At 44.5% G+C, this 25,937-nt stretch overlaps 1 protein-coding gene across 1 annotated transcript in view; it reads left to right on the forward strand.

Moving 5' to 3' along the window:
- efnb1 (ephrin-B1) overlaps positions 1 to 25,937 on the forward strand; it is a 66,050-nt gene that overhangs the window by 25,032 nt on the left and 15,081 nt on the right. Inside the window, exons 2-3 of the mRNA XM_049585527.1 lie at positions 1,879 to 2,156; positions 25,242 to 25,334. Of these exons, the coding sequence (XP_049441484.1) occupies positions 1,879 to 2,156; positions 25,242 to 25,334 (371 nt within the window). The remainder of the gene's footprint in view (positions 1 to 1,878; positions 2,157 to 25,241; positions 25,335 to 25,937) is intronic.

Raw genomic sequence — 25,937 nt, forward strand, 5'->3', positions numbered from 1 at the left:
TACGCTGATAATCACATGCACACGCACGCACACACACTCACACACAAGCACATGCAGAGTGTTGCTCCTGAAAACCAGCAAATTGTTAGGAGAGGTAGGACAAAGCATACCCCGCGTTCTCTCTCTTATCGGCTCTTGAATTAGTGCAACCCCTCCCCTCCTCTCACCCCCACGAGCATCAGACAATAGCGTGGAAATAACGTCTCACCCGCTCCCAAGCCTCGTACATGAGGTCCAATCCGCGCATGCTTTCATGACATCACACATAGCCTGGAAAAAAAAAAAGTGGGGGTTGATGGACAGGATTTTGACAGTTTTGCAAATTTCATGTTGCATTTATCTCTTTTGTGAATTAAGTCATTTATTTGGTAATGCCCCTGTCCGAGAAGAATGGCCATGAATGTTGAAAAGGCCTTAATCCAATCATGTTCATTTTCATGGTGGGTATTTCTTCAGAAAATGGGACTTTTTAAATGATCGTTTCTTACAATGGCTGGCCGTTTGCCAGTGTTTAACATCAGAGGAGGAGGGATGGTGATCATAAGCCCCCCCCCCCCCACAGTTACACACTCCTCTATCTGTCTCTTTCAGGAGGCATCACAGTCCTCCCTTCCCTGGGCCTGTCTGAAGAGTCAGTTATTTAGTGGTGAAATGATGTGTGTGATGATGAAATGAGGGGCTGTAGATAAGGTAAGATTACACTCTGAGAGAAAAAGAAGGGAGAGCCAGAGAGAGACAGAGAGAGGCCCAGCCCCTGATGTCTTGTTAAAACGTGAGGGATCAGAAAGAACAACAAATGCATTGCGCGCTGCTAAATCCTGCTTAAATCCGCTGGCATGGGCAGATCTAGCAGATAGCCCCGCTGCTGTGCTCGCTGTCTGCGACCACAACACACACACACACATACACACACACACACACTCGTACATAAACACACCCGTGGTCAGTCCGGCTGTCTGGGTTAATGCTTGGCTAACTGGGACAGCAGAGCTGAACCATGTTGACATTTTAAGCCTCAAACAAGTCCAGAACAATGATTCAGCCCGTCTGCCCCCCCATCAGACCGCAACCTCAGCCCATTTTGCTGACCGACTCGCACACATACACACACATGCAGACGTGCATAAACACACACACCACTGCCCAAATACACTGCAAGTACTCAGTGTACCCCTCCGCCCCCTCTCTTCACACACACTTACACACACACACTGGGTCTCCTCCTGTTCCCCACCTTTAGTGAATAAAAGAGAACAAGAGCTGATCTGATTGAGTTGGCAGCAGAGAGCGAGGTGGAGAGGTACAGTAAGGCCAGATGGATTATCTTAATCCTTCAGTAGATGATCATGGCAGAGGGAAGATGAACCAGGAAGCCTTAACCTTCCGCCTGACCCCCACGGGCTGTTTTCCTCCAGAAACTCGGACTTCTGAAGCAGAGGCAGTGTAGATATTATGTCGAAGCACTGGTCTTATATGGAAGTCCAGAAATATGAAAAAAAGAATCAGTGGCATTCTTTGGATGTAATCCTATCTGTAGCCGTTTCTGCGGCAGCCATTTTGTGTCTGGCCATCTTGTTTCCCTCCTTGCAAACTTTTGGTATGCTTTGATTTGGATCCAAGTATGAGAAGTAACTTCAGAGGATTTGTGTGAAACGCGCCGTTCTCTGAACAATGTCAAGCTGCTACATGTAGCGTTTTTGTGGGGGTAAATTAACTATGCTTTGCCTAAAAGCCCATGCCAGACAAATATAAACCCATAACTCCTATAGCTCAAAGTATTAAGACTGTATAAACTGTTGTTGAATTATGTGGCTGCTTCTCCAGACTTCCTTTATTATGTGTTAGTAACAGTTCGTCTTTTTTTGTCTCTTCCCTCAGGTTTGTGGCTGGAAAAGGCCTGGTGATTTACCCAGACATCGGGGACAAGCTGGACATCATCTGTCCCAAAGCGGAACAAGGCAGAGACTATGAGTTCTACAAGCTGTACCTGGTGAAGAGGGAGCAGGCGGAGAGCTGCAGTACGATCCTCGATCCGAATGTCCTGGTCAACTGTAACAAGCCTGAGAAGGACATCAAGTTCACTATCAAATTCCAGGAGTTCAGCCCCAACTACATGGGCCTGGAGTTCAAGAGGAACTTCAACTACTACATCACCTGTAAGTTTGTCCTCAAAGATGATTTATTGTTGATATTTAGCTTCTTAACCTTCATTTAAGCAGAGAAGTGAAGAGTAATAATCTGCTTCACACTCAGTTACACACAGTCACACCTGGGAGTTTCCTGCTAAAACTGTATTTTAATGGCCGCCTGCAGCAGCTCCATAGCAACAGCTGAGCGTGAAGTGTCTTGCTTATGGCACAGAGGAAGTTGGCGTTTAGGGAGGAAGAGTTGTCTGTCAGTTAAGGATACAAACCTACAATCTTGACTGACATTTGCGAAAGTACTACTCCACTTAAATATAATTTTAATGTGCTTGTCTTTCAGTCTTTATTTGCACTTCTACAAACGTACCATTCTGTATTATCATAAGATTATGTAACACTTTGTTTTACAGGACTTTAATTTCAGAATAATACTTTCCAATGAGTTTCTTGAGAAAACTTATTTGCAAAACAGAGAGAGTGCTCAGCTGGTACGCCTCCATTTAATTATTTCCAATTAATTGCTACTGTAACTTAGAGAGTCTTGTAGTCAGTGCACAGCAGGTCAGCTGGATATGCATAAATGTGAAATTAGTCTACAGGCAAGCAAACAGTTCAGCTTTAATGGAAACTTAAGTTTCACATAATAAATAAATAGTGAATGAATATGTATTTGGATTTAAATGTAGCTCTTTATTCTTTGAAATTCCCATTTTTGCTCAGTACAGTATCAAATTATGGCTATTTCCTAGAAAATTCATAGATTTTTATAAGTAAATTGCAGACCTGTAAAAAAAAAAAAAAAAAAGGCAACAGATTTTGAATGCAGCATCTTTACTTGTAAGTATTTTTGCTTTGTGGTATTATTATATTTCATGTCGTGAAGTCTCTACAAAAAAATATGTAGTCACTGTGCACACTTCCCTTTTTGTACTTTTTAGAGACAGCCTGATTCCGGGTAATTTAATAATGCTAACTTATTATATGTAGTATTATTGGAAATGATTGAATCATAGTTTTGCAGTTTAAGTTGTATCCTGTAACAGTATCTGTGGACTAAGCAGATGGCGTTCAAGAAGAGAAACACTGACAACAAAGAAGCCCTGGGACTTTATGTAAAATGTTTCATTTACACAGCATTAAATTGTAACCATAACAAATATTCCAAATTATATCTGTGTTCATACCTTCCAATGCTAGAGCATTTAAACAATTTGACATGTGACCATAATTATTTCATTTTTAAATTTGAATTATTTATTATATTTAATACAGATGCATTTATATATGAGGCAGTTACTCAGTTTCTGTGTGGCTGGCTACACAGCAGCAGCACGCAGACTAAAAGAGCCAGCAGAAGAAGCCCTGCTCTCTCCTCTCTCTGACCTCTGGGTTCGCTGAAACAATAATCACAAGTTCAGGAGGAGCGGTCAGAGGAGCCGATGAAACTGAAGGAGCAGAGGCTGGTTCTCTGGTGGGTTTTTGGCCCTCCTCCAGGTTTGGCCTTTCGATTATGTCCCCCCTGTCCTGGACATCCGTAATGTGAGGTTCAGTAGGAGATGTCTGAGGAGCTGGTGGAGGTGACACCTCAGCAGAGCTTGTCACTGGACTGGAGGTCAGCTGCTTTGTTTCAGCCAGGCTGGTGGTCGAGCCACCCTTCACTGTAGTGATAATTACAGGTTCAGCAGGATGGGTCAGTGGAGCTGGGAGAGCAGGAGACACAACAGAGGCTGGTTCCCTGGTGTGCTTTGAGTCCTTCTCCAGGCAGGGTCCTTCAGTTTCAGCCACCTTGACCTCAACATCAGTAACAAACGGAGCAGGGTGTGCCTTAGTAGGTGGAACCACAGCAGGGTGTGGGTCTCTGGTGGGTTCGTCATTCTCATTCTCCCTAGCCTCGACATCAGTTATAGATGGAGGTTCAGCAGGAGGTGTTGGAAAAGGTGGTGGAGTTGACACCACCACAGAGTTAATCTCTGGACTGGTTGTTAGCAGCCCCTCAGTTACAGCCAGGTTTAAATCCTCCTGGATTGGAGTGGTGGCAGCAGGTTCGACAGTGGGTGTCAGATGAGCCGTTGCTTTGGAGCTCTGGGGCTGAAACATGCCACTAATCTGTCCCACTGCAACTTCAACAATCTCACTCAGCAGCACTGGTGCAAAACGCTTGATCCTGTTCACCAAGACGTCATGAGAGAACGTCTGTCTGATCTTGTTCATGATAGACTGGACCATTTCATCCCTGATGGAGCGAGAGAAGATGACCTGATGTTCCACTGTGGTTAAAGCATTGGAGACTCCGTCCAAAACAGCTTTTGTAACCCCAACAGACATTTTGCTAAGTCTCTGGGAAGGCATGTTTAACAGGGGGTGAGGAGGAAGCACCCAGAAGCCCTGCAGGACTCTTGGAACGACCTCGAGGACTACCTCTTTTGGACCGAGCAGTTCGAAGCTGGGAGCCTTCCTCTGCTTCTTTCTCAGGATCCTGGCGAACTTTTTGGCCATGCTGAGGACTTTAGGTTGTCTGTAGGTTACAGTCATTAAAATGAATTTTTAAAACCCTTCAGAGTATCACAGAGATATTAAAACCACTGCAGTGTAACTGGTAATAAATGTGTGAAATGTAACTTACTGAAAAGTAGCAGGTACGGCCTCTGGAGAGTTGAGGAGCATCTGGGCTTCAAACTCAATGTCCCTCTTTTTGTTGCTGACATTTACTGCCCACACCTGAAACAGGGAATTAGGCCTAAAGTGCAGTTTTGACATTGACAAGCAGTTTTAGAGGATGACATCAGCATATTGTAACAAACTACTATAAGTCTTCTCAGGACTGTCTTACCAGTGTCAGCAGAGATTTGGCATCGTCCTCATCAAAATCCTCCAGTTCAAACGCCCAGAGGCTTCAAACACAAAGACAGACGTTTTATTTTTCTTGTTGCTCTTTAAAGTATTAGTTATATTAGTGTGACATGAAGAGAGTTCAAGGTGTCGTGGTGGACTGTCTGTATGTGTCTCAGTAACTCACCGTTCCCTCATAGTATTTTTGCTTTCCTTCAAAAGCAAACCGATCATGTCTTCAGCCGTCACCTGAGATGGGATCTTCTGCTTCTGCTGAAGCCTCAGGAGTTCTCTCATCAGTGCAATCTAAAAAACATAAAGGAAATAAGTAATCTTTAAATGTAGTAAGATAGTTTTTAAAAATTGATCTAGCATTTTATATTAGTGTGCACTTTGAAGGATAGTAGATCTTACCTGAGACTTGTAACTGGATATATTCCAGCAGAGCTGCAGAGCCCGATCATATATAGGTGTGTCAAACAACACCTTTAAAGGAAATAATATGTTACTTTCAGTTTTCATCACTTATTTAAAATACATCTCAAAAAAAAAGTTAAGACAAACACTGTCTCTCTTACCCTGATGGGTCTGTAGATTCCACCTTCGAGAAACTCCATTGAAGTATTGTTGCTGTGTATCACAACACAGAACAAATGAAACAGGCGAAGCGACAATGTAAATCTCACAAGTGTAGAGTCGAGAAACCCGAGAGTGCTTGAACACGATCGATCTTTCTGGCACAAATGATCAGAGAGTTCAGAGTGAAGTGCTTTTTTTTTGAGTTTAAATTAGTGTCAAACATTCTGTCACCAAGGAAACGCAATTTTCTAAGTATCCTGTTATCAAATAAAGTCCATAATCACCCACAGGACACTGATGTGAAATGATGATGCAAGTTAGTGTCGCCCTGGTTTTTGATTATTGGAGAAAGTAAGATCTGTGACAAACAATGATACTTATATGTTTTGTTTAGGAAAATAATCTTAAAGACACCACTTTCATGATTTTTAAAGTGTAAATGCAATCGCAAGAAGTAAAAAGCTAACGTAAGGCTATAAATTAACTTCAGTATAATCACACGACTTAACGTTGCCACAACAACAAGGCTGTACAGCTGTGTTCAGGGTGATTACGTTAGTCTCATTTAGTCGCTTGGCAGCAACCACCTTTCACAAGACACCTAAACGCTTCAAAATCCACAAGTGGGGTGTTCACTGACGTATTTTATGTTGTAGACACAAACGTGAAAATATCTTATGTTAACCACAGACCTTATTTCAGACATCTGACCAAAAACTCATTCAAAAAACGAAATGCAGAAACTCATTCCCACACTTTAGGACTCATTCCCGCATCTGTAGAAAACACTTAAGTGAGTCACGCTATTGCACAGAGTGACATGTTCCTAATTACCATGAACCTGGGCACTGTGGCTCATTCTTAGTCAATCCCACAAACAGTAAACTGTTGCTGTAAACTCACTCAAGCACCAAATGTGTGTGAAAAGAGTCTCCTCAGACTGCACCTTCTCCTGTTTATTTAGTTAGTTGGGAAATTAATGGGTTTTTTTATTCATCTATTTTAAGTGAAGTAATGTAGTATATTGTGTTCCAGTTTTTAAAGATTTATGTGCTGCCTTAGACTGTGTAGGGAAGTCATTTCTGGGCTTTTAATGGTGTTTGTTGACAATAAGAAATGACTTAATAATGGATGAAAGGGCAGGTACAAAGCTACAGGTCATTTGAGGGGTATGAGGTATCAAACAGCAACACTCTGTCTCCACCTTGTTAGCTCAGTAGCTGCAGAAGCTAACATACTGTAATAATGCAAAAGACAGTGTTATTCTAGACGTTACTTAGGCCTTATCTAATTCAGTTAGTAATTTCCTACATTTCCTGGAATGACTTGAACAGTTTCCTAAAATCATAACATGTGTTGGGGTTTGAGGATACAGTCAGCTGGGGGTTTCTGCAACATCTGTAATTGATTCCTCTTTGAATCAATGAAATGATCAGAGAAGATTGTGACATAAGAGATTCAGTGTCTAAACTAACATGCAACAAGCTGCGTATGCCAAAAAACTGCCAGTGAGAAGGCAGATGCTCCGCAGGCTGAGAAATAAACTGATCCACCATTCATTCACTCTTATGAAGCATAATATATAATACTTTCATATCTACAATGACATAAAAAAAAACCTTTAAGCATTTTTAAATATCCATAAAACTCTAAAAAATACTCACATTGCTTCCTTGGATGATTTAACATTATGACTTTTGCAATTTTTAAAAAAAGTCCAAAAGCTATTAAGTGAAATTCTCCTATTTTAAGAAAATGAAAAAAGCTACTTTATGTTTTGTTTTTAAGAAACCTTCCCTATAGTATCTCCCTTTAAAGGAAAAATCCACGCTGAAACAAATCTCACATATGTTTCTCCTTTGATCTGGAGCAGTTTAATCCATATTTGTGAGCTCTCCCTCAAAGCCAGAACGCGGGGAAGCATGAAGCTTGTGATGTTATCATGCGACAATTTTTGGGGGCCGCTCCTGTGGCAACATATCATGTGGACTTTAAGAAATATTTCTTTGAGCTTTATTACACCCACATGTCTTTAGAAAACACCTTGGGCACTTTCGGCGTCTGCTCAAAGTTTTCCTAGCCGGCTGTTAGCGGGGCTGCTCCACATATTGTCTCCTGATTACATCATAAATATTTTAACTAACTCTATTAGTGACATGTGCGTGGGCATGCATCTTGACTACAGTAGGATCTGACATCAAAGAGAAAACATTAACTTTACTTTAGGTCGAATTTGCTTTTGTACAACGCTCTCTTGTGTCTCTGTTGTATAACGCCAGTCTTGCTGATGTGTGTATTATGCAAGTGTTGAGAATACTTAACACTCGCTCCATAGTGTTTCAGACTGTGAACTCATAACTACAGCCAGTTTTAAATCCTTCACAAGGGAGGCTGGCCCGTGCAGGATCCTGCCTGATGGTGGATCATCATTAGGCTCGTATACTGTAACGTTCTCGCGTCAGCAATAATCGGGTGTTGTATTTGTCTTGGTATTATGTTAATGTTGTTGTCCTTTGCAACAGGAGGAGCTTGCTTTATTTATTCTTGTGCAGCCTGTGCATACACCACGACACACTTCATCTATCATACAGACAATGGCCATGCGCGGTCGCCATATATGTGTGTAATATGTGTGTGTGTGTGTTTTCTTGAGGGAGCAGGAGAGGGACAGCAAGCACCTGCTGTGAACACACTTTTCCTGCTTTTCCTGTACAGTCCTGTTTGTGTGTGTGTATTAAGGCCCCTTTAGGCCAGCTTATCCTCGCCAAGAAGATGTGAGTGCGTTATCCTACCGTCTCTGCTGGGAATGCGGTCCAGCCGGCCAGCAGAGCGGTGTAAATCTGCTCGGCCTATAAAGACCCGGCTTATCTGGCCTGATTAACGGTCAAACGTGGCAGACAACGTTTGAGACAAGAAGAAGATGCATAGGGAGTGGACATTCCACTGAATCTTCCACCAGCCTTTTTCTTGTCCACCCCCGGTCTGTACTTTGACTCCACGGCTCCGTTTGTCTTTTCCTCGATCATCCCCCTCCCCACCCCCACCCTTTCCTCTGCTCCTTCCATGGGGTCAAAAAAGCAACAAAAGGTGTGGGGTAAAGTAAGCAACAAATGGTGTGTGTGCGTATATATTTTTCTGAGTGTGTGTCCCGTGGCTCGGCGTCACCACAGGGGATCCCGTCCACTCGGTCCCGTCTATCCCATCCCAGCTCTGACAGGAGTCATGGGGGGGTTAAAGGTCAAACCTCACGGACAAGGGGTCGCGGAAACACAGCAGGGGGGCAGTAATGATAACCCTGCACTGATCTAAACCCCAGACCAGCACCAGCCTGTGCTGTCCATCAGCACCCCCAACCCCCTATGTACACACACACATACATACACTTTCCTGCCCCCTTGGTGTATGAGCAAACGTACTGGTTGTATTTCACTGCGTTGTCTAAACACAGGATATGGAATGAGCTGTTTGTGAGTAAAATGGCTGTGCTGTGTTTAGGGGTTAGATTCAGGAGAGAAGTGATTTTAGACAGGAGGCTTTTAAGGCGGAGGAAATATAATGGAGGAAAATGAGCAACAGAGCGGGAAAGAGAAAGAAGGGACAAGCATACGAACCTGCACACATATATATACAGACAGTCTTTATACTTCCCCGGTGGAGCCCAAAAAAAAAAAAGTCCCTCCATTTTCTCTCCCATTCGCTCCTCATTGAAATAATGTACCATGACTGCTTGGTGATACGTTTTCAGTGGTTAGCTGGGCCGGTGAGTCTCTGTTCTATATAAGGGTAAGGCCATGAGGCAGTAAACAGAGGCAGCCTGTCGTCGTGCACTCCTCTTCTCCCTTGATTTCCAGTGCAGCAGGCAGGGTAAGCCTGATCCCTCCTGACAGCTGTCACTCTCCATCTCAGTGTACCATCGTGGACTCCGACACACACCGACTTCCCCACCAGAATACTGCTGCAGTGGAGCACATGCTATCTCACCTCGAGAAGATTGCCTCACCGAAATAAATAATGCCCCGCTTGCAGAGAGCAGCAAAGTTGTTTTCATTGTTGTCACTTCGCTTCTTTGACTTTGCAGAAAATCCAACTTCCTCCATTTTATTTTCAGTCTGGATATACAAAGCGACTGATAAGCACTTTATTATTTGTGGATAAATTGGTAATGGAAAAACTAATTATTTCCTGACTCGTTTAAACACGAGTGCTGACCCAGACTTGGAAAAACAATACTGAAGAATATATCTGACAAACTGCATTTGACGCTGTGGGATGATCTGTCTTTGGTGCTCACACCTGACAGGATTAAGGTTAGGAGCCATGTTGCATATCACTAATGTTCACGCTTTTTTGCGTGGGCTCTCTTCTGTATCGCTGTTATTTTTTGCTCAACAACCTACACATAATGCACCCTTGCAACCAAATGTCCCCCAAGGAATCCTCCTCCACCGGGCACTATGCATGAACTATGTTCTCTCGCTTCATGTCCTCTTATTTGCCCTTGGGAGAGTTGAAGGTCAAGGTTGAAATCCCTGGCCAGGCTGCAAGAGATCACAAGATTTGTGAGGATGTAAACACTGCAACATATGTGCACATGCGCGCTCCCACGCAGGTACTCGCAGTAATAGTGCAACGGAGCTCAGGGACATGCACACACACAAAATCACATATACAAATGGAGGCTCGCACACAGTGAAATAAATATAAACACTGGCAGGCTTATAGCTTGATTTGTTGTTGTGCAATGACAGTAATCTGATTAGAAAAAAAAGTGTTAAATGTCATCTTTTAGAGTTAACATAAAATTACCATAATCAAATCACAGCCGCTTAAAAAACGGCAGTTGCATTTGTCAGCGGCGCGTTTGATAAAGACAAAGGCATTTTGATTGTCAGATTATAGAGATGCAAATATCTCACACGTTTCTAACGCGCAATTAAATGAATTTTTGTCGAGGAGCGATAACTGTTAACATCTGGTAACCTCCCTCAGTAAAATCCCACTGAAACATTTTAATTACAAGCAAGAGACAGTGTGCAGGGTTTTCCTTTTTGCACTGAGTGTGGACTCAGAACAAAAGAGTGCATTGTCCTATCACATATTTAGCAGAAAAATCACCCTCGGAACCTGAAACTATGATTAGTGTTGTTGGCAAACATTTCTGTCAGACCAATCTTAAATGCAGTGGCACATATCCTGGGAAACTGAACCATTAAAGCTCAAAACGAGGTTGAAAAGAATAAGTCTTATCCTTTTATATCCCCTGATTCTGGAGGAAACTGCTAAAAAATCTCATTCATGCTGTGTTCCCAATCATTTTGCTCCAGTATGTGTCATGTTTTTCAATTAGTGAAAGATCACGACTGGCAAAATGCTTCAAAAATGGGAGAATCGGGAGTGCATTGACTTGGAGGAGCTGTCATCGATGTTACCGATTAGAGATTTAAGCAGCTAATCAGTAAGCCTTAACGGATTTCATTTTTAAACTAAACCCTGCTAACAGGTCAGGTTAGCACCGGTGAAGCAGCATGGCCTGGGATAAGGAGATTTAACCCCCCCATGTGAGCGAACATAGCCCAGTGTTTATTAGAGTGCCAGTGTAATATATGACTTTCTGCTTGCTTTGCAAATCTATCCAGGCTGCCTCTGCTACTTCTCCTTTGGATATTTCATTCAGAGAGGGTTAGCAGGCACAGCGTTATTGTCGCTGGTTATTGCCTTTCGTTTATTACAGAGGAGTTTGTTTAGAGGGGGGGGGGGGGGGGATGTTGGGGGGACACGAGTACTTTCTTTTCGAGGGAGGGCTGCTCACGTGGCTGTACAAGTGAATGGTAACCATTGGTTACGCCTGAACCCGTCGCTGCTAGATGAAGCTGATATATTCATGTATTCATCTCAATTAGTCCGCTCCGTGCATCTTCAAATGCAGACACTCATCCCTCCTCGGCTGTGCTCCATGCTTATCTTATTAGAATATTTTATCCTGCGTGCAAGTTCTCCCTCTCTCTCCCCCTCACACACACACTGTGTCATACCTCGCTCTATCCTTTTCTCTTTCCATTGTTCTGCTCTAACGTCTGGAATTTCTGTGTGTGTGTGTGTGTGTGTGTGTAGGTGCTGTGGGAAGTCTGTGTTCAAGTCATTTTTGTTAACTGATAGCTTAGATCTCCTCTCAACGCGCAGACCACAAGAGACCGCAGAGCTAACTCTGCGAAACAACAACACTGTTGATTTTTTTTGTTGTTGTTTTTTTTTTTTATCCTCTCAACTAACACAAACTCATTTACCGATCGACTCTTTTCTCCATGAGCTCCTTTCAGTCGTTGAAAGTAGCTTCCTTGTTTTCTTTAATTCCGTCCGCTATGCAGAAACCAACTCTGTGGTTTTGCAACCCTAAAATAGCTTCAGGCAAAAGGAGAGGAGACATCTTAAGACTGCTGGAAAGATGCATGTTTGGACTCCGTGGTGATTAGGAAAAGTAAATGTAGGACACGAGAACATGAGCATCATTGTCCATAAGGCAAATTGCATCGGACAATGGTGTATCGCTGTTTTTAAAAAAAACATAAGCGCAGGATAAAACAATGGCAGGCCATAATCTAAAACACTCTGGAAATGCATATTTCCCTTTCCATCGGAGATGTCTGAGGTTGTTTGCCCTCTGCTTTGCCAACAACACATATTCTCAGTGTCTTTCTTCTCTGGCCAATAGCTAAGCTCAAATCACAGCTCTCTTGTCTTTCAGATGGAGCTCGCTCTCCCTCTCCACCATCCCCAGAACAGTGGTTTCTCTTTTCCAAGGCACACTCTGAAATGGCTTTGTTTTCCGACAGCCATTCAGTGGCACCCTCAGCCAGGGCCTGCCAAGAAGTCCGCCTCCCCGAGCTGGAGCCCGGCCTTGTTTACACAAACTCATCGGAGAAATATGGATGTATAATTATAGAGGCTGTTAGTTTTAATGTCGCATCTTGCTATGGAAACCACTGCATGCTTGGTCAGCTACGATGAGGGGCGGCTGATGAAACTCTGACTGGGGATGGCGTGAACATTTTCTGCGGAAAGCGTTTTTTTGGGGGGGGGGGGCAAAAGAGAGTGAGAGAGAGAAAAGAAGCTTCTTGATGGAATCGAATCAGTGCCGAGCAAAGCAAACAAACATGAATCACAAGGCGGTGATAGAGATTGCTGTGGTTGTCCAACGCATAAATACAGAGTCTAAATACTGCTCTGCAGGCCAGGACCAAGCCCGTTTCTGTGAATTCAGCTCGGTGGCAAAATGTCCATGTTCCATTCCAGCACGACCACAGGCACACAAACACAGTAACGGCAGCAGACAAACACACAAGAGGCGTGTGTTCGTGCACAAACACACAGGCATAAATAAGCACAAAGCCACATAAGCAAATTCAAATATATATATACTCATAAGCTTGCACCAGCATGCAAATAGACGCTCACAAAAAAACACAATGCGCTCTCACACGTCCATCCTCCTTCTCTCTGCACAGATTTGCTTGCGTAATAGGAACTGCTGTATGCATTGTGCATTTGTTAATGCACATTCAAGAGAACTGTAGCTTAGCCAAGCCCAAGATATTTTCAGGCGGCAGTCCCATGGGTGTGAAACGTGTGTGTTGTCAGAGTTTGTGCATGCGTACCATAATGGATGGATGGATGGATGAGATGCTGGAAAAGAAAAGCTTCGTGTCTTCAAATAAATACGTGTTGTGTTTGCGTTCGGGCTGTGCCGCCTCTCGCAGCGAGTTGATGATTTCGTAGACGACGATGGAACAATTTTACCTCCCGTTCCAAACCCGCAGGTTCAATTTCTTCCTCTCTTTCCGTTCCTCTCTCCCGTTTTACTTCTGCAACTTAATCTGTCTCTCCCTCCGCCTTGCCATTCCACCTATTTTCTCTCCTCCTTAGATCTTACACCCCCCCACCCCCCCTCCTCCTCTCCCCATCTCTCTTGCACAGTGACAGATCCTTCAGGAAATTGTTTCGAGTCTGCCAGACATTTTTGTGTTGTAGCTGTTTATTTGTGCTGGGGGCACGGAGGGGTCCGGAGCCCCAGTTTCTCCTCCGCTCTCGGACTAGAGGTTAAGCTCCCCAACTCTTTCGCCGCCCTGCGCCAAAAAACACTGATCCTCGATCAGCGTGGCTTTACCGTGTAACCGATACCGGGGATGAGGAGAGAGGAGCACCAGAGAGGATGTAATCAGTGTGTGTGTGTGTGTGTGTGTGTGTGCGTGTTTGTATATGTGCGTCAGCTGCTGGCTTTGTGTGTATTAGGATGTAATCAGCAGCATTTTCTCTGTGGTCTGCTGTGCTCGCTCTGATTGGGGTTTTGGCGAATAACAGGGAAAGGGAGGAAAAGTGCATTTCTTTTCCTGCTTCTTGTGTTGCAGCCCGGCCTTGGAGCCTGAGAAGCCTCGCTGTGGTTTGGAGCCGTGTCCGGTGCTCTGGCTCTTTACACATCAGCTACATCGGGCCCTCTATCTATTATATATGTCTGTCTCTCTGCCACCTCGTGCATCCCAATGTCTAAGCGTATGTGCGTGTCGTTGTGCATTAGAGCTGCTCTGACTCGAGTCCCATGTTGGCTGCAGTCAGCTCTGTTTAGTCGCCTCCATGTTCGCAGGTACAGGAGATTCCCCCCAGGGTTTAGGCTCACACATACACTCACACAAACACATGTGCACGGTCACAGGGACACATGCACGCCCACACACACACGTGCACTGTCCTCTCTCTTTCGCTCTCTATCTCCGTCTTTGTTCTGCCGCTTGCAGATTTTGTTTTTGCGGACAACAGATGGGCTGACATCGACTCTCCTAAATAACAAGTACACTCTCTGCCTCTGACATCTTTCTCTCTCCCTCCCTTTCTCCTTGTCACCGTCTTTACTGTCTCCCTGCAATCTCTGTAATCATTAACATTAGCTCGTTCCAGCCTCTCAAATGTAATGATTTTCTGCTCTTCTCTGTTTTATACGATTGTAAATTGAAAATCTTTTGGTTTCGGACTGTTGGTCGGGCAAACAAGACATTTGGAAGCATCACCTCGTGATAGCTATTTTTCACTGTGGCGTGTTGTGGACTATAAATCTATGAATAAACCATAAATTGGAAAAAATATAATCTACGTGGCAAAAATCATTAGCCGCAGCCCTAAATCTTTCCCTTTTTGTGTTTTCCTGGCCTGCTCATCACCCAGGCGGCTTCATTACCCCGAGGCCAGTTTTCTCACCTGAGCCATAGCACTCTTGTCTCTCCTCGCACATTGCATCTCTGTGGCGTTCCATCTTACTTAGAATACCTCATTTGGTTTGTTTTGCATCGCCTATTTGCGACTGAAAGCGCCTGAGCCTGCGGTAAGAGTTATTGTTTGTTTGTTTGTTTGTTTGTTTGCGTCCCATCTTTGATGAGTGTTTTTGTGCCATGGAACACAAGGCTGGCTCAGTTGTCATAACTCTCTTCTGGAGGCCAGATTGAAAAGGTCAGTGAAATGAAGCTCCTCTCTCTTCACACAGGATGAATGGACACAGTGTGGGAGCTCCGCACACACACACACACACACACACACACACACACACACACACACAGACGAGCCTCACACACATGTACACGCTCAGACATCTCAACACATTTGCATAAGTGCACACGGAAACACACGGCCCCTCTGAGCACATTTTATTAACATGCACCAGCACGAGCGGCGAGTTCTCTGAGGATATTTCGTCCTCCGCCGTCGGTGTTCGTTAACTTGTTTCAGGGCTTCAGATCTGGTTTTCCTCAGGGGGGAGGTTTGCTCACAGATTAGCTCTTTAGTCAGTCTAGATTTTTGGAGTCTCATGGCCTTTGACATGCCACTACTATCACCCAACGCATTCCGATCCATCCCAGCGCTTCTTTTATCAGGCGGCGCAGGCTGATTTGTGGCTCGTGGACCTTTTAGATCGAGGAGGGTGACTCCTCTCTGGAGTCCAGAGTCCCATATTACCTTTGTAGACGACCACAAAGGCCAGGGAAAAGCCGGAGAGGATCAGTTTTATCATCTGTTGGGATTTAGCGAGTGAACCATGGTTCACCTCGTGTGATTATCAGTGCAAATGAAGCAAGACGAAAACTTCAATGAGCCTCCTGCTGAGGAACAAGCTCACGGAGAGACCTTGTGTGTGCATCTGTCAGCTGATTACACACGTGTAACCTGACAATACCAATACCACCCACTAATGTGGATGTTGCTGGATGTTTTGAGAAAATACCTGCTGGGAGCTATAATAAGCTGTAAGATTAATACAAGGGCATTTTAATGGACATTTAATGGACAGCGTTTTAATGTGAACGTTAAAAAGATATTTCTGCTTACTGTGAAGTTTCACCACCTCTTGTTCTATATGTTTTCCATCCCGAACATTGAATGTACTCATTATTTCTCTCTGTGTTGACATTTATGGGCATTTTTTTAGGCAGACACTTCTTAGTAGTTAATTTCAGGGCAGTTAGTCTTAATGTTGTCAACACATACTTGTCTGTTTGGTCCACCATTTCTCTTCTCCCCCACCCTCCCCAGTATAAATGATGGTTAATGGAGAGTGAAAATTGAATAATATGCTCCATTTCTTTGTGTATAACTTCCCAGAATGTTTTTAACCTCAGGCATGACCAAAGGATATGGCTGAGGTGTGCAGCCTTTTAATTTGAAATAGCAGCAGGAAGTGATCAGTCTGCTTAACAGAGGCTCCAAAAACATGGCAAATCATCAGCAATCAGAGACTAGTAGTGGCAGGGCTGTTTGTTAGGTGAAATTAAAGCGAAAGTTCACCCCAAAATCAAAAATACATATTTCCCCTCTTACCTGCAGTGCTATTTATTAGTCTAGATTCTTTCGGTGTGAGTTGCCGAGTGTTCTGCAGCTGAGATATCGACTGTAGAGATGTGTGCCTTCTCTTCAAAATAATGAAACTAGATTGCACTCAGCTTGTGGTGCTCAAAGTGCCACAACAATACACTTGAAAACCTCGACAGCAGTGCCTCTTTCCAGAAGTCATCACCTGGCTCCTCAAGATAATCCACAGACTTTGTTGTGAGCATTTTTATGTGGGAACTATTTTCTTTCTACCGAACTACACCCACTGCACAAATGGAAGCATGCATCTACTCATAGGCAAGAGGCTCGTGCTTGTGACAGGCTGAACTGTAATGTTAGCTAACTCAGTGCTAGTGAGCAGTAGATGCATGCCTCCTTTTGTGCAGTGATGTGGTTGGTGGGTGTAGTTTGGTAGAGAGAAAATAGTTCCTACGTGAAACTGCTCACAACCAAGTCTGTGTAACTGGGTCATGATTTATGGACAGAGACACTGACCTTGAGGTTTTTTTTGCATTTATATTTTGGCACATTGAGCGCCACAGGCTGAGTACCATGATGTTCTATTATACTGGAGAGAAGGCAGACATCTCTACGGCCAGCTGTTATCTCCAACACTCAGCAACTCACACCAGAATACTCTAATAGATAAAAAACACTACAGGCAATAGGAAAAATATTTTGGATTTTAGAGTGAACTGTCCCTTTAAGAACAGCAGTATGGGAGAAGGGGCCCACTAATTTCTGTGGTGAGGGAAACACTGGGCTCATGATGGGATTAATGAAACACTTATGTGGAACTTCCCTCTGTCTTTAACAGGGAATAAACTCTGTGTACTCAATGTACACACACACGAGTGCACAAACAAGCCTTATGCACACACACACACACACACACACACACACATTGGTTAAGCACGAGATAAACAGTAACTCAGCAACTCCCTCATGAACAATATTAACCTTTAGCTTTTGAGCGTTGGTGTGTGAGAGAGAGCGTGTGTGTATGTGTGCCTCGCTATGTGTTGCTTTTCTTCTAACCTTTAGCTCTGACCAATAGGAAGGTGAAATGCCAGTTTTTTTCTCCCTGACCCAGTTTCCTCTCTGCTTATTTCTCTGAACACGCAACATTTCAGCTGCTATTAGTAAAATGATGCACTGTCTGAGACGCTAGTTCAGAGGCAAGTGTGCGTGTGTGTGTGTATGTGTGTGGTGGGTGTTTGTGTGTAGCTCTAAGGGCGTGTTTGCTCACCTGTTAGTTTTGTGTGTTCAAGGGTGTTAATGTGTGTGTGCCCACTAGGGCTGTGCTAGTTTTAAAAAATAATCATCTAATTGATGGGGAGCGACGGCCACAGCAAACAAAGAAAAATAACAGTCCCAACTGCCGGAAATGCTGTTTTTCTTTTATGGCCGAGCCTGTGCTTTTGGATGTATGCAACTGCTATTCTTCTGAAGCAAAGCGAGCTACTGCAGGCCACTTCTTCAGGCTGTTTTTTCTCCCAGTTTTTACACAGCACATGATTTGTGTAAAAACTGCTGAGGTTTTCTGCGGCTGCAGCTCGATGATATCGGTGAAAAGAGCCATTACAGCCAATTAGCTACTCTGTCATTAGGGAGGGTTGTGTGGGCTACTGGCAACTTCTCTACACAACAGAATACATTACAGCTGAAATAGCTGGTAAAGTTGAAATAGCTAATATCTAAAAATGTTCCATATTAGCAACAGCAGAGTTGTGGTAGGCTCGAATTTTACAGTCAGTGTGGTTATGGAATTAATATTGGATGCTCTGGCTGCTGTCGCTGCTTCTCATAACTTTAATACTATATGCAACAGCTTATAGTATTATACGCTGTAAGTCCCCCTCCCTTAGGTTACACTGTTTTATTGTGCCAATCGACCGCATTCAAAATTCTATGATCTGAAGTCCCCCGGTGCACACCTGTCAGATTATGTGGGTTTTCGGCTTAGAAGCGTGTGTGCACATTCTGAGCAGGCCTCCTTCATTTTGTGTGTGTGAGGGGAGGCAGAGGGGCAGGAGAGAGGTTCAGGATGCGATGTACTCTAAGATGAGTCTGTCTACATCTGTCATGTTGGAGTGTGCTCAGTCTGTTCATGTTTGAGACAGATGACTTGCTCTGCTCCCCAAGGTCCTCCTGTTATTCTGCGTCCTTTATCTCCTACTGATCCGACAGACGGCCTGCACCGTGTGTGTACCTTTGCTTGTTTGTGCGTAGGCGTGGGTGTGTGTATGTGAAAATTCCGCATGTGCGCGCCCCACCTTATGTGTTTCCTTGTGCTCGCGTGCGCAGGACAATGTCATCCTCTGTCTTTGTGCGTACACGATGGAAGTTATGTGCGGCGTTACAGGAGCGCGGGGTTTTTTGCAGCATGCTGAGTTGGGAAATGGAGAGTGGAAAGTGCAGCGGTGTAAAAGCTCTGCCCCGCTGGATTCACTGGAGAGGTGACACACAGACACCCGCAGCTAAATGATGCAGAAGCTCTCTGTGTCTGCAGGCTGTGAGTCTTGTACAGACACACACCCTCAGATACATGCACACACAGACACTTTTGGAGCTGCTGACAGGTCCTCTGTAGAGGTTAAAAGCTGTCATAAGTAGTCTTGAAGCACTAGCCCAGTGGTGCTGGCCATGGAAGTCCATAATGCCCGACCTTTGGCTCTGTAATCTGGGACTGATGTCCAGGGACCACACACACAATAAAAAAAAAAATCACTGAGGAAAATTCATGTATTCCCAAATATCTGTGCACATACATGCAGAAATACAAATTCACATCTGTCCCAGCATGCACACACACTGGAATACACAAAAATGTACATACACATACATACTCAGATGCACACAGTTGCACAGAGGCCAAAACACACACAACTAGACTCAGGAGAGAGTGTAAGAGAAATGGTGAATGTGAGTAAGAGAGAAGCAGGCTGGCAGATACACACACACACACACACACACACACACACACACATATGCTTCCTCTGCTTCACAGAGAGAGATCACCTCCCACTTCTTCTTCTTTCCAAACTGAGCTCTCCTCCTCCTCCTCCTCCTCCTCCTCCTCTCAACTCCTCACTTCATCACCTCCTTCCATATTCCCTCACCGACATATGCACGCACGCACAGACACCCCCATCCGCCGCCACACACTCGCACACACCGGCACGCAAGCACACTTCAGACAGATCAAGTCTCACTCCTCCCCGGTTCGCACACTCTCTCGTCTTCAAAAAAAGGAATCTCCCGCTTCCTCTCCTGCCCCTCCTCACCCCACACTCCTCTTTCCATCCCCTCTCTAAACACCTCACCCCCACGCACACACCTCTCTCCACTTCACCTCACTCCCTCACCCCTCCGCAGCAGCACCGCTCCCACCCCACCCCCCCACCCCCCCACCCCACGCTATCCCATAGTGCTCTCTGCTGGAAGGATTTAGAGGTACCCTGTAATTTTGGTGCCGGAGGAGCTCTTAAGTCCTGCCTGATCTTCTGGCTACACAGGCAGCCAGTGTGTGTGTGTATGTATGTAATTGTGTGTGTGCATGCACATGACAGTGTGTGCTTCAGTGTGTGTTCCTGTCTTTGGGGCCAAGTGCTTACATGTCTGTATATTTTTTGCAACCATTTCAAGTGTGGTTGTATTTGTGTGTGCAATCGTGCATGCTTTGCTTTCCGCTTGTGTGTGTGTGTGTGTGTGTGTGTGTGTGTGTGTGCGCGCGCATGTGTGTGTGAGTGAGTGAGCAGTCTAATCAGGACGCAGGAGAGGAGCTCCCCCTCTGGCTGTATGCTGAAGCAGTGAGCTGAGCAACAGTTGTGTGCACTGGGCCGCTAACCACCTTAAACCTTGACAGTAATGCTGCTACCTGCCTCCCGTTCGTGCAGCAGAGCAGCTCCTGGGAACAGGCAGCACGCGGCGATATTAGAGCTGCTACATGGCGATGCTTTGCAAAACCTAAACCGGGGGGAAAAAAGCAGTGTTGTCGAACATGTAGATGAGAAAATCAGCTGTGTCCACGCACATTACTCAAAACCACATTTATTCTAACCTAAATTCAATATTGGATTTGCAAAATAGCATGAAAAATGTGCAGCACTAACGTCAAAGATATGACTATTTTATATTGTCTGCCAGGTTTTATTATTGAAAAGAAACACGAGAAGAAACCATTGGCTGAGCCGAGCGCGCCTAATTCATCTGAGATGATGTGAAAAGTCTGAATGAATTTTCTTTGCCGATGCCAAACCTGCGCAGGAGGCTACGTGGGAGAGACGGCGAGTGAGAGGTTGGAGGTTGATTACTGATTTCCATTTCTATTTCTAGGACAAAGAAATGGAGGACTGATGGGTTTGGACATCTATTTAGATCCATTTCATTCTGCCATAATCAGGCTTTAGCCATGGCCTAATACTCAGGATTAGAAAAGGTTCAAAGTGCAAACATCTAGATCCCCCAGTATTATTCCAGTCTGCCAACCTCACTCTGTATGTGTTTGTGTGGGTGTATATGTGTGTGTGTGTGTGTGTGTGTGTGTGTGTGTGTGTGCGCACGTGTGTGCTTGCATGCATGCCAGATCTGCTGGGGAGGGTTATCTCTGGAATCAGGCCCATAAACCTAATCTAACCCTCTCTGTGCTCATTCAGGAGTGAAATATTTTGTGCAAATAGGCTCTCCTTTCCTTCTCCCCACTTCGGCTCTGGTGTGCTAATGTAAACAAAAACTGAGATAGGAATATCGCAGGTATGAGAAATAGCCATTTCTGTTGTGACACTCTGTTTGATACAGGCACTCATGCCTGACACGGCTGTGTTTAGCTCCCTGCTTTGCCACAAATGGATGAAACAGCTCTGTGTGCTGGTGTTTTTCCTTGATGCTAAGTGTGAGTGATCAGATCGTGGTCGCCTGTTTATGTATTTAGCTTTTTTTTTTTTTTTTTTTTTTTTTTTTTTTGGAAAATGTAGACATTATTACTGGTGGTTACTGTGACTACCCGGTCCCTGCTCGGCTCGTCTAAGTGGAAGTCTGAATGCGGTGGAGAATGGGGGGGCGGTGTGTGAAAGGTAGCCAATGAATGTCACCTCTCATCCACTTTCTCATTAAACAACCTGCTCTCTGTCTGTCACATGGGCTGTATCTATCCCCTCATTCGGTGCTTTGGGCAGATGTTGCGCACGAGAGCAAGCGCGTGCGCACATAGACACAGCAGCACATGCACACACACGTACACACACAGCCCATTGCGGTGTATGAAAGCAAGCCCCCCTGGGCTGGACAGGAATAATAAGCAGCAGATGATTCATGATGGAGATGGGGGAATGTATTCAGCAGGACCACCTGAGTGACCTCATTTAGCAGACCTGAGAATAAATATAGACCACCGCGTCGCACTTTAGCCTTAGCTTGTGTCGTCTCGGCCAGTCAGCGCCGCGTCTCTCACACATCTCCCACTCCTCTCCTCGGGAGCACCTCAGGGAGCAGTCCTTCCGCTCTACCCCGAATGTCCTTGTGAAATCTGTGTGCATTTGTGTATATGCACAGCGTATGCATTCACACATGCATGTTAATGTGCTAGCAGTAGTGGTGTATGTGTAGTGTTGGAACGGGAGCCTTTGTTGCAGGCCAGCTCTTTCCCCTGTAAGGCTTTCTCTTGGCTGATACATTTGTACTGTAGATATTTCCCAACATCAACATTTGGCACCTGGTTTCTCTTATGACTTCAGCAGCTGTAGATCTTTTGTTCTCCCACTAGTCACTCTGCGGCCAATGATCCACACCCACAAAGAGGGCCTTAAATCATACAAAAAACCAGCTTTGGAGCCTGACCGCTTTATTAAAAAAAGCAACATTCCTTCATGCAATGACCAGTTCTTTCGGTATTCTGGACTCCCAGCGCTGAACCGGTTTGTTCCACTAAATCATTAGCAGCAGAATGGGAGTCTCTTTGTTCTGCGCCCTGTCGTTGCTTTATCCCCTTGTGTTTTTATCTCCACCGAGACACACAGGAAGACCCAATTCCCCAGTTTCCTCTTTCCAAAACACGACATGACCGTCGGCCTTTTAATATCTGGAAATCCAGATTTGGATTAGCGTCAGCGTACGGGGATGAAACGAGAGAGAGAGAGAGAGAGACAGAGTGAGACAGGAGAAATTGAGTGAGAGAAAGAGGAGATAGAGTGAGTGAGAAGCTTTCAGATTAAAAAAAATCTGTCAGCGTGTCCTTGTTGTGGAGAGGGGTTAAGCAGTTTGAGAAACGTGGCAGGCAGTTTTTTGAGTACACTGGCATGATAGATGTAGATACAGTTCTTTCACATAAGGGTCAGAATGACAAACACAGGAGTGTGTGGTACTTAAACGTCTCCACTTTTTTTTTTTTTTTTTTTTTTTAAAGATTCACCGCTCATTTTTTAATGGACTCAACAGTTGTTTCTGGAGTGGATTTCCATCTTGAATAGTACTCAAAAGATGGATTCACATGAGGAAATGTGGTTAAAACAGGACACGGTTAATCGGATTATGAATTTCCATCGGTACAGTAAAAGCCTTGAATTATGTGACGTTTTAAATGGCCTGAATACAAACAACATATAAAGTGATCATCTCTTTATAAGTCCGGCTGTCTTTTCAGTTGTTTGCCTAAACAGATGCCCCGAAGGGCTGACTTATCATCACGCCACATCAGTAACGCAGGAGCCTGTTCAGCCAGCCTGAAGGAATAGTTAATTTAGATGACAGAAGTAAGTTAACACTGAGAAGATTTGCTCTCCCTGAGTGGATATAAAATTCATAGCATGACGCTCACTCTTAGTCAGATTATTCAAGCGCCTTTGAGCCCGATCTTCAAAGAGCTCATTTTTGTATAACCTTGCCCTGGAAATTTAAAAATTGAAAGAAGAGGAGAAATTGGGTGGAAAATGGCAGGATGAGGTTAGCAAATCGCGGCAGCGTCTGGGCCGCGAGACGGTGCGCCTTTAAGACTGGAAACAGGCCTGTTCACCTCACTGTCTTTGAATGTTCCCTTTAGAAGAGACATGCTCCCTGCATAGACTTTACATAAATCATAACACTCACTTAGCCTTGAGTGTTCATTCACATTAATGTCCCACGTAAATTTAAAATCTTTTTGTTCCTGCGCTGCACTCGACTCAGCTTAACCCCCCTCGTATATATTTCACCGTCCGGTTCGCTCAGTCGTGTATGTTGAGTCTGCAGCTGGGGGAATTTGCCAAAGAGCTCCTGTCACAATGTTATCACAATCATTCTCGCAAATTATCACGTACTCCGGCCACACTAACAAAATGTTGTGGTTCTCTTTGTAATTTAGGGCCAGAGTATGATCTGATAATGTAACATAATATTAGCGCAATTCATTGTTTAGTTTTCTTCAATTTCGGCAGAGCACAAAGCTGAAATCCCAGAGGGCAACAAAATGTCAACATTAATAATACTTAGGAATGACAAGGCATGAATCAAACAGATGAGCTTTTCCATAGCGCCAGAGCCAGACTCCAGCACTGCTTGATACAACATCAATTTATAGCAGGGAAATGTATGCATAAACATTGATGCATCATGCCAGGGAGGGTAAGTATTTCGATGTTTGCATTGTTTGGACCAACTCCCGTCTGTAGCTGAGTCTGCCGCTCTTTGTGTCATCATTAGATAAGCACCCTCTCCAAGACTATCTCATCATAATGAGGGTGCCATCTGAAGCAATCACCCAGGGAGATGGTCATTGAGTTAAGAGGGAGGGAAGAGGAGGGGTAGAGTCAGATAGCGCCGATAAAAAACTAAATGAAGTGAGCGAAAAAACAGAGAGGGAGAGTGAGAGAGGGAAAGAGAGACCAAGGCGGCTAATGCAGGGAAGAGAAACAAAAGCATTTCAGAGGAAGGGAGTAAGTTGAAACAGCAGACTAAGCGGAGATGGAGATCATTTGGGGAATTCCAAAATTAGAGCTGCCATCGCATGCGCCCACACAGGCACACGGCCACACACACACATACACCTACACACACACACACACACACACACACACAACTGCCTTGTGCTGTAGCCGCTCAGTGTTAAGGTCAGAGTCACACTCTGTCTCCCTAGGTCATTATCATGCGCCCTAAAATAGACAGCCAATTGTGTCACAGTGTCTGAAGTGAATGTGACATTGAATAAACAACCCTCGACCCTGAGCTCCTCGCTCAAGTCCGAGCAGAACGCACACTTTAAAACAAATGGAGGGAGGCCGACACACACACACATACCCTAATATATAAATGGACACACACACATGCACGCACAAACATTAAGGGAGGCATTTAGCTCTCAGCACTACTAGCAAGTAATGACACATGTGGCTCAGGGGGAGTAAGCTGCTCGAGGACTTGGCAAGCAGCTGGAACTCTCGCTGGCATGTCTCACTGCTAAAGTATGCACAGACAGAAAACACACACATACTTACACACACACACACAGGTCTGACCATGTTCCTCCTCTCCACCTCAGCGCCCACCCTCCCTCAGTAGACTCTAATGTTGTTCCATTCATTTGACTTCACTTTATTGTGTTAATGAGAGATACCGTTGAGAGGAGCTGGCGGTTGATTGAGGGTGAGAACGGCTAATCACTGGAACAGCTAATCAGTGCTTGTCGTAAATATTGATTAGTTCTGTGCGTTATGGACGTGCTCATTAACCAGTGTGTCATCTTCTCTCCTCTTTCTCCTGCTTTTCTTCTCTTCACCCTCCATCACTTCCTCCCTCTCCTTGTCCTTCACCCCCCCCCCTCTCCTCATCTCCTTCTTTCCCCTCCTCCTCCAGCAACCTCCAACGGTACAGTCGAGGGCCTGGAGAACCGGGAGGGAGGCGTGTGCAAGAGCCGAGCCATGAAAGTCATCATGAAAGTCGGGCAAGGTAAATGTGCGCTCACCTCACATGTAGAACACAATGCAGTGCTGCTGCCTTAAAGCCATGTTTCACTTTGGTGTGACATTTTCATTTATCGCTATGTGTGCCCAGCGTGACTTTGTCTGCCACCGGCCTCCGACAGGACCCGCTCTTTAGAACTGTAAAGTTGCGTTATGAGATGAATTGGCCACAAGTGGTGTTTCTTTGTGTAATATATATTTGATATGACTTCTTTAGCAGCATTACCCAGGACTTGGTGATACTTCAGTATGACTTTTAGTGGTGTTGTATCTTGATGATGTGATCATATTCATTTTTCATTTTACAGAATTCTGGTTTCCAGATTAATGATCCCGAGCAAAATGTTATTAAAAATAGATTTCTACGTTTGAAGAGTTTTGTTAGATGAAAGGCATAACAGTGGAACACAATTTACTTTATTTAACATCAGTTTTATTATTTTATATGCAATTTAGCATAATTATCATTTGATATACAGTGTGTTGAAATAGAAAAATATTCTTATTAATATTGTGGTAAAAATTCCAGTCATATCACCCAAAGCTACCATTAACAACCATTTAAAAAATACAGTAGTAGAAACTGTAG

Source organism: Epinephelus fuscoguttatus, linkage group LG9 (genome assembly GCF_011397635.1).
Source record: "Epinephelus fuscoguttatus linkage group LG9, E.fuscoguttatus.final_Chr_v1".
Classification (NCBI taxonomy): Eukaryota; Metazoa; Chordata; class Actinopteri; order Perciformes; family Serranidae; genus Epinephelus; species Epinephelus fuscoguttatus.